At 34.5% G+C, this 8919-nt stretch overlaps 2 protein-coding genes across 7 annotated transcripts; one reads left to right on the top strand and one right to left on the bottom strand.

The window, feature by feature from the left end:
- Positions 1–259: 259 nt before the first annotated feature.
- LOC136349028 (STAM-binding protein-like) lies at positions 260–2857 on the top strand. Its single transcript, XM_066300292.1, has 8 exons — positions 260–556; positions 615–882; positions 934–1136; positions 1188–1368; positions 1423–1560; positions 1692–1804; positions 1861–1963; positions 2520–2857. The coding sequence occupies exons 1-8, from the start codon at positions 444–446 to the stop codon at positions 2577–2579; spliced, it is 1179 nt and encodes a 392-aa protein (XP_066156389.1). The 5' UTR covers positions 260–443; the 3' UTR covers positions 2580–2857.
- On the bottom strand, positions 2848–6340 carry LOC136349029 (uncharacterized). 6 transcript variants are annotated; one of them, XM_066300298.1, is made up of 7 exons: positions 6298–6340; positions 3833–4030; positions 3676–3777; positions 3488–3622; positions 3318–3429; positions 3189–3264; positions 2848–3131 (listed from the first exon to the last, which is right to left on the bottom strand). In XM_066300298.1, the coding sequence occupies exons 1-7, from the start codon at positions 6323–6325 to the stop codon at positions 3126–3128; spliced, it is 657 nt and encodes a 218-aa protein (XP_066156395.1). In that variant the 5' UTR covers positions 6326–6340; the 3' UTR covers positions 2848–3125. The 6 variants fall into 6 exon arrangements, with proteins under 6 accessions (XP_066156395.1, XP_066156390.1, XP_066156391.1 ...); XM_066300293.1 differs by lacking the exon at positions 6298–6340 and adding an exon at positions 5388–5601; XM_066300294.1 differs by lacking the exon at positions 6298–6340 and adding an exon at positions 5388–5601 and having other exon boundaries at positions 3676–3774.
- Positions 6341–8919: the final 2579 nt, after the last annotated feature.

Below are 8919 nucleotides of genomic sequence, written 5' to 3'. Positions count from 1 at the left end.
TATAGACCCAAAATATTAGACAAGAAGCATTTTCGATTCCATACTTGTTATAGAATATCTATACTATACCTTACTAGTTGGTAGTTACTTGGATAAATTTCAATTTAAATCAAATTCATGTAAATTGCAGTAATATCATTCGAAGACAATATTAGTATTATCATACCATGTTGCCAATTTTACCCTCATGACTTTCTTTAAGATATGCTGAATAATTCATCAGCTGATTACTTTTGACATATGTCATTATTGACATTATAAAACAAAATTGTAAACAAACAAACTCAATTGGATCAATTTAACTTTTACCCTGCTAATAAAATTTTCCTAATGATAGTGACTCACCGAGCGTATAAAAGAACAATAATCCGGTAATTGTGTTTTCACAGTATACATAGCAAACCCGCTTGAAGTCATTGAAGTGCAACAACGCATAAAAGAAAATGGCCAAAAACATGTCTGATATATTAGATAACTATCAACCCAACAAACGGTTAAAACAGATAATTGATCATAGCAATTTAGTTGAAGTCGACTTCAATGTGCCGCCAAAAAGGTAAAGATAGTGAAGAAAGTTGTTACCATTCATTCTCTAGTACAGTTATTTGTTATAGATATTACCGATCAGGTTTGGAAATGGTCCGAATGGCCAATGTGTATTATAAAGAAGGAAACTTAGAGAATGCTTACTATCTGTATTTAAAATTCATGACTCTCTTTTTGGAAAAAATAAGGAAACATCCAGAGTTTAATACAGTACCTCTACCCCAGAAATCATCCATTCACGATGTGGTAAAAGATGTGCTTCCTAAAGCTGAAAAAATAAAGGAGAAGTTATTAGAAATCTATCGGAAAGAATATGACAGTTATAGTGCTAGTTTGGTGAGTCATGATAACAGTTTTTATTACTAATACACCACAAATTAAATACAGAAATTGTGTGAAAATGAAGCAGAAGAAAGAAGGAAAAAGGCAGAGTTGAAGAAAAAAGAAGACTCTAGTGTTAAACCTAGGGGTCCATCACCTGAATTTGTTACAGCCAAAATTCCAAGTTCAATAGATAATGTTAATTATCCCGATGCCAATCTAACTGTAGCTTTAGTCACCCCTACCCCTTCAGCACCAGCAATTGAAAGGTATCTAATTTTTATCAGATTTATCCGTATTTAAAACAGTACCGATTCTAGTGCATATCCAATTCTGCCCTCATTTGACCGGACCAAAAAGCCTTTAGGGACTTTTGGTTATAATAATGAGGATTTGAAGAAAGTGATAGTTCCTTCAAAAATAATGAGTCTTTTTGAAAGTTTGGCCCAGGAAAACACAAATAAAAACATCGAAACTTGTGGAATATTGGCAGGAAAGCTAGTAAGTTTTTGTGAAAAAAAAAAAATTTATGTTTTTGTATAATGGTGTTTATAGGAGAAAAATCAGTTAATAATAACTCATATGATTGTGCCGAAACAAACTGGTACTTCAAACTCCTGTACAACTACAAATGAAGAGGAAATTTTTGATTTCCAAGACCAGTATAATTTAATTACTATTGGCTGGATTCATGTAAGCCCTTCCTCCCATATCCTCTATAAGTCAAAGTCGAATTTCTTTAGCTAAGGCTTTAAATTAACGAAAATATGGGGGCTCAGTATTATATGAAACATAAAATCAAAGAGTATTCAATGCATTTACAGACCCATCCTACTCAGACCGCATTTCTGTCAAGTGTAGACTTGCACACACACTGTCCTTATCAGCTACTGATGCCTGAGGCTATCGCCATAGTGTGTTCCCCCAAATTTAATAAGTAAGATTAACATTATTTGTTTAAAAAAAACTTTAATGTCAAATATGAATTTTCAGTACAGGATTTTTTAATCTGACTCCAAACTATGGTCTTCAATATATCGCCAATTGTCGCGAGAGTGGATTTCATCCCCATACCACGGATCCTCCCTTGTTCAAGGTAAGTGATAGTATTGAATCATTTATAAGTTATTGGTATTTATAAGCTTTGGGAGAAGTGCGCCATCTGCAGATATATTTTTTAATAATTGTAGGAAGAAACGCGGTATTGATTGTGTATGTTTGATTGCCTAATGAACGAATTTTTGTTTTACTGCCTAATTTTATTTCTGTTATTTGAATGGAGCAAAATTAATACTGTGAGAACCGTCGCGAATCTTCTATAAAATCGTACTGACAACTTCGTAGCAGTACCAGAGAAAAAACACCACAACATAATTGGGCAAAATTTATGTGGTGATTTTGCTTGTTGGACCGCAATGAAAATAACTAGAACTGTGGTTTTAAGGGTGCAGCATTTTATGGATAATAGATCAAGGTTCTGGTAGCTTAACAAGGAGGATAATATCTATAGAAACGTTAAAATAAACTCAGAATGTTGATCAGTTTTGTAGATTCAGACAAAATTTCCAATACAAATGCTTCTGTTGAAATTTCATTCGTGGCTTCAACTTCTTTCAACTTTTCGCTGACTTAAAGGTTAATTTTCTTTCCAGAACGCAAGTCATGTGAGCATCGAGAACACACCTTTAGACGTATTAGATTTGCGCAAATAATCGACCAGGAAATCTTCCTAATTAGTATTACTGTCTGTATGCCTATGTGCCTCTAAATGGTGATTTAATCTTTTTATAGTGTAGCTCTATGCTGAAATAAAAAATGAGCTTAAAGATTATTTTCTAGTCACTGAATTTCTAACCGAGCTATTAAGCAGGACACTTAACGCTATTGCAATATTTTCTAAGCAACTGTGATGTTTTATAGTTATCTAGTGTATATTATATTTCCATAACTCTTAGTAGATTTCTAATAAAACACGATTCATACACCCTTGCGTAAATAGTTTATTTTCCAAGTATCACAGATTTTTACTCGATTATTACTAGTTAAGTTTCCTATGTAAATCTTAACTAATTTCTCATAGAAATAACCGCCGTCCCTTTTGTTTTATTTACATGCTTAAAATAGCAAAATGTCAACATGAGTTGTAAAAAAATGGTGTAAACGATCGACGCACTATGGTCTTAATGAGGTGAACAAATCGTTGGTTTGCAGAAAGGAACTTCACTTTAAGTACATTTTATCTAAGAAAAAGTTTATCCCTAGATCTGAAAAAAAGAGTATTGTGGTGCTACTGCCCTAAACTGTTTGACGTGAAAACTTACAGAGAAATGTTTCATATCGTTCGGATCTGCTAACTCTTCATCCTCGACCAACAAAGTACGGCTTCCATATTTATTCCTGCGAAAATACTTTTTAGCAATATAAAAAGCATTTGTCTGATAATTGTTTACTCAAGATATCTTCTCCATATTAATAGAGCGGCATAGCATAAGGCTGCAACAGCTACCAACATTGATATGAGGACTGCCGCCAGAGGACCATGAGGCCCATCGCTGATATTTTCTGAAATTAATTTTCACAATATTCGCAAAAAAAAGATGAAACTTAAATTTGAACTTGCCATCTTTATGGCGCCTTAGCTCATCTTCAGTCTTCTCACTATCCTCAATTCGCTCCGCCTCTTTGTCGATTTTATCCGGATAATTAATGGGAATCTCCGGTTCGAATGGATGTTGGTAGTTTTGGATGTATTTTTCTGAAATTTTAGTTTTTTTTAAAGGTGTTTCTAATACCTCGATTCGGTACTACCTTCGTCATTGACGTCATTTCTGTGCAGCAAATCTTCAATTTCCGTGTCCGTGTTATTTTTTGTGTCTTGTTGGTAATTTACATTAATTGGATCATTCTCTGCTGGAAGCATAAAGGAGTTAGGAAGTTCTGTTTCCTAAGGTTTTTGGGAAGTTACCATCACCTATTACTCTAGATGCTTTATCGCTCCGCAGTAGGGCAGTAATGTTAACCGGAGTAGTTAGAACAGGGTTGAAAGAATGTTCCGAAGAACTCATTTCTGCTAAAGAAGCCTGCCCTTCTGGTACGGATGAGTTTTGGTCAATGCCAATTACCAATTGATCTTTTAGAATTCGCTGATCAATGTGGTGGCCTTCTGAAATGATATGCGTTTCTAGCAATTCTCTTCCGAGATATTTCTTTAAGTTTGGGGAATCTCAGTAGAGAAGACATAGTGACGTGGCACCTTCAGATGAAATTGCTATAAGAATTTAGGACCGCTGGCTGTAGCAAACAATCGCCGTTACTGAAGTAAAATTTTTGTTACTTTTTGGAGAGAGAGCCGCCTTGCATGAGTGCCTTTATGACACCACAGATACGTGGTGACGTAATTTCTTCAAACAGCCGATCAACTATTTAAAAGCACTAGATGTGACAAATATTTGTCGTCATTTCGATACAATTTATGCTGCTTTTTAAAGAAAAAACTGCTATGTATTAGTACTTTTATACCCTTAGATACTTTCGGTGGCGATTTTCTACGATTAGGCCACCATGTGTTGGTATCTAATTTGCCAAAAAGGGTAATAAGAACTATAAAACACGATGCTACATCCATTTATTCTGAATCATGGGTCGTCATGACTACACGAAATATTTTGATATCTAATTTTTTTTTTAAATATTGTGTTTTCCCAAGGGGTTTTCAACTCATAAAATCGAAAGTGTTTCGGCATTATCTTCGTGTAAAATTCCATATAATCTCCCTTAACATAAAAGCATAAAATCCGTCGCCACTTTCGATATATGCACGCAACGTTCGCGTGTATCAATAGGCTAGAAAGCGTCTTAAAATCCATTTACGCCTTACGAAATTCACGAGTGCGATTGAAACAAGGTTACAGCTATTATGTATAAAAGAACCATTTGGTATTTTTACAAAACAGCAAATTAAATAAATTTTTAATGTGGTGTTAGTCCCTGACGACCTTCAAATTTTAAAATTTAGTATAAAATAATTAAACCGTTTAAACGCGAGATGAACCATCATCGCCTAGGTCAAGCTGTATAGGAATGCCAACCAGTGATATAAACTAGATATTGCAAGGTATTACGGTGAAATTTATTATGAAATAAAGAAAATTAATAATGCGCCGAAGTTTCAATTTAAAGCCCTGTTTGCGTTGATTTTCTTTTGACATTATTTTCTTTATTTTTTAAATTTTTCTTAAACTTTTTGATTTTTTATTATATTTGCATTATACCCACAAACAATGGAAAGTGTCCTTAAATTAATTAGTAGTGCCTTCTAGCACGCGGCTATAATTATCTGTTATCAGTACATATGGAATTTTGTAATTTGCTATTCACGTTAACCTTGTATTTAATCACGGCTGCCCTTAAATTGCACTCCTACACCAATTTACGTACATATCAACTAAATCATAATTTTCACCCTTCTTTTAATCCCCAAATTTCTATTTTCGTTTAGATCACAGCCTCTGAATACTTGCCTTCCCCCCTCACCATCAAAACTGCACAAACCACACTCAAAACCACCCCAATTAGTTGTGCCATCTTCTCACCACCTGTTAATTGCGTGTTAACTCCAATAATAGAAACCGTATCACTTCACTATAATCACTAGGTATAAATGATAACAGTTTTATTTATCGTGCGATTAAACCTTAAGATAAAGGCGGAGGATGAATGTTTTTCATACCGGCACATCAATTTGCGGTGCCGCGCAAATTCTACGTTAAATAAATGTGCATTTAGATGTTAGTGGTACTTATTGAGTACTCATGCCGCGACGCTAAATGGTATAGAATTTGAATGCAATCTAATGAGTTTCATACGAGTTAATAAGGTAGGTATAGGTAATGCGGAACCGCTGTGGACAGGGGGAATCTTATTGTGTCTCGTTTGCGGAATTTTATTAGTCACTAGTTTAAGAGGAAGGAACTCATGACGAGTCGGCTTTACAATTATATCTAAAAGGTTTCAATACCGATTAAGTCGGTATTTTACTTCTTGATTCTAAATATATTGTTTCCATCGTATATCTGTTGCGTATACATTATACAGGGTATCGCCTGTATAATGTATGTAACAGCAACGGCATATTCCTGCCATTAAAATATTAAGATCCAGCGTAATTGTTAAATTCCGAAAGTTAATACTAATAAAGATACAGAGTGGTAAAGCATAAATTTTATTTTTGATTTAATTTCATATCTTCATAGTTTTTAGAGTTATGATGCTGAAATTTAGCAAACGGGGATTTTATTGTAGCTAATAGGTGGCGCCACTTGTAACCGCCTTGGCTAATTAAAAGGGTTCTAAATTTTTTCTATGCGGTTACAGTAGCCCTCTTAATAAAAAATATTATACTGTTTAATATTGTGGTTAAAAAAGGTATACCTCCTAGTAGCCTTAAAATTTGTACCATTTTCGAGATCGCCAAGAACTGTTTACATCAGTAAGCGTACACATTGTTAACATTATAGCGCGTCCACTTAGTGCGAATTTTGTGTTCACCTTAACACAATATTTTCATTATCGCAACTTACGTCATCAAGCGCCTGCTGTACAAGTATACAGGGTATTTCGCAATTGCACGACACTATTTGACGTACGTACTTGTAAGAGATCGGATTAGATGTACTAACTGTAAGAGATCGGGTACCGAAAGTAGGAATACGTGTGTTATTGGCTGCAAATAAAGTGTACTGCAATGGATTTTGTTGAATTTGAAACGATTTGGGTAATAACGAAACATCGGAACCAGTATCTATAAGGAAGTGAATTCCAGTTAGAGTGTCTCTAATAACTAATCTAGGATTATTAACAACATTATTTTCTAGTCTAACCTTGTTGAAATTTGTTTTGAAACTACTTTGGCGATCCTTTGATTCTACTTTTTTCGTTCTTACGTTTTCCGACTTGAAACTGCATGGAGGCGTACATTTGCGAGCCTTGTCACGAAAATTTAGATGGTACCAGCACAAAGAGTCTTTAAGAATATTAGTTTTTGGAGAATTGAGTCGGTAGTTATCTTTTCTTAAAGGGGACTGTGATCTGTTCCGTCTTTCCAAATTTTCGAGACGTCTAATTAGGTGTTGGTAGTCTTCTGAAGATGTTTTCGTGCTATTATTATTAACTTTTAATTTACAAGCACATATTTCTTGATCGATTTGACAGTTCTGTTGAATTTCCACTTATTTCACGGGGTAATCTCTGTATCCAAAGGAATTTAAGGATCTCCTCGGGTAACGATGCACCTCCTAAAATTTTCATTTCTGATAGGAAAACTGAAGGTTTTTTGTCATCGAGTCGAAGTTGTGAGAAGAGTTTCTTGAATTTCATTTCTTGGGATTCCGAAAGAATGTCCAAAATTCTTCGACGAAGAGTTTCAAATTTGTTGGTTGCTGGTGGATTAATCACTAAGTCTTTAACACAAACTAAACTCTCTGTATCCATCACTCCGATTGTAGTATGACATCTTAATTCATCTGAGAACACTCCGTTGATGATGAACTGGGATTCTAATTGAGCGAATCATAATTCGGGATCTGCTCGGCTGAAAGGTGGTGTCCTCATAAAAATTCGGTCTTTGATTTCATTACGAGGTTCACCAGGTTCACCGTTAGCTTCTGTACGATCTGCGTTTCGGCCAGAACGAGACATGTTTGATTAATGGAAAATGATCTGATGAATTAATTGATGCACTTGATAACAATTCACGTCGGTGTAATCACGTCGGGGTCACCAATTGTAGTACGTACGAACACAAATGATAAAATACACCGAGATGTTAATGATGAGAAGATTTTATTGAAAGAACTGGTGTTTCTTTTTTTGTACTAAAACTTATATATCTAAATTTGACATACACTATCTATTCAAAAAAACGTTAAAAATATAATTATAAATGGTGGTTTACTAAACCTTTGACAAAACCATCTAAGCAACAAAAATACCTATAAACAACTACCCGTTGACATTATTATAAGGGAACCATTTACTGGTACCGGTATTAGGTAAATGATTTCAAACCTTGACCTAAACAAGGTATACCACATACTTAATACTTTTGACTATTTCGTGTGGAGCTAAATGAAGTCTACCATTTACTCTTCACCTGTTAGAACATGAAAGTAGCTAACAAATCGGAAGATGACAGCTGCAGCACCTATTTAACGTCACCCTCATGCTGTACGAAATGTCAAAAACTAATGGATTCGTCATGCTGTTTGTAGCATCTACCACAAGGGCGGCTACTTTGAACAATTTATCTACTTGTTGTATCGTTTAATAAATATCTGTATGTTCCAGTGTCATTATAATGAATTGATTTAATAAATATGATTTTATGAACTTATTACTTTATGTTGTATTGCAGAGTACATATGTACAGTGTTACAGAAAAGTATGCGTACCCCCATCAAAAATGGCTGTTTGGACAGAACGGATCAGAGAAGGAAAAACATCTTTTCGAAAAATTATTTATGCCCAAAAATTCAATTAAATTTTATTATTAACAAAACATTAAAAAAAATCTTCTTTTAACAAAATTAAAAAAACTCATAATTGCAGGACAAAAAGGTATGCGTACGGGCAATAGATTTTGCGATATTCCTCTAAGATCTGACATGTTGCTGCAAGTTAACGTCTAGTTTCTGCAATAGTTGTAATCTGACCAGCTTGTGCATAGGTTTTTCACTAGTTAGACAGAATAATTGATCGATATGGCGCCAAAAAGTAAAGAGATTAGCATTGAATTGCGTGAACAAATTATTAGATTGAGGAATGAAGGAAATTCATTAAACAGTATTGCCAAAATTGTTGGACGGGCCAAATCTAGTATTCAAAGAGTTTTAGAAAATTTTTCAACTACCAATTCACTTCATAGTAGACCTCGAAGTGGCCATCCGCCAAAAATAACTTCCCGCATTAAGCGCTCTATTGACCGTTTAGTTCCAAAAAAACCCCAGAACAACGGCAGTGGAAATTCGAAATACATTGGAAGACGATCATAAAATA

This window comes from Euwallacea fornicatus, chromosome 36, assembly GCF_040115645.1.
Source record: "Euwallacea fornicatus isolate EFF26 chromosome 36, ASM4011564v1, whole genome shotgun sequence".
Lineage (NCBI taxonomy): Eukaryota > Metazoa > Arthropoda > Insecta > Coleoptera > Curculionidae > Euwallacea > Euwallacea fornicatus.
This window is presented reverse-complemented; position numbering and strand designations above follow the sequence as displayed.

Coding starts and splice junctions, on each gene's coding strand:
- LOC136349029 (XM_066300293.1), bottom strand. CDS start 5,451: ATGGCACAACTAATTGGGGTGGTTTTGAGTGTGGTTTGTGCAGTTTTG. Junction 3,623..3,675: donor AAATGACGTCAATGACGAAG/GTAGTACCGAAT, acceptor CTAAAATTTCAG/AAAAATACATCCAAAACTAC. Junction 3,265..3,317: donor ATATGGAGAAGATATCTTGA/GTAAACAATTAT, acceptor GTATTTTCGCAG/GAATAAATATGGAAGCCGTA.
- LOC136349028 (XM_066300292.1), top strand. CDS start 444: ATGGCCAAAAACATGTCTGATATATTAGATAACTATCAACCCAACAAA. Junction 1,561..1,691: donor TTACTATTGGCTGGATTCAT/GTAAGCCCTTCC, acceptor ATGCATTTACAG/ACCCATCCTACTCAGACCGC. Junction 1,964..2,519: donor CGGATCCTCCCTTGTTCAAG/GTAAGTGATAGT, acceptor TTTTCTTTCCAG/AACGCAAGTCATGTGAGCAT.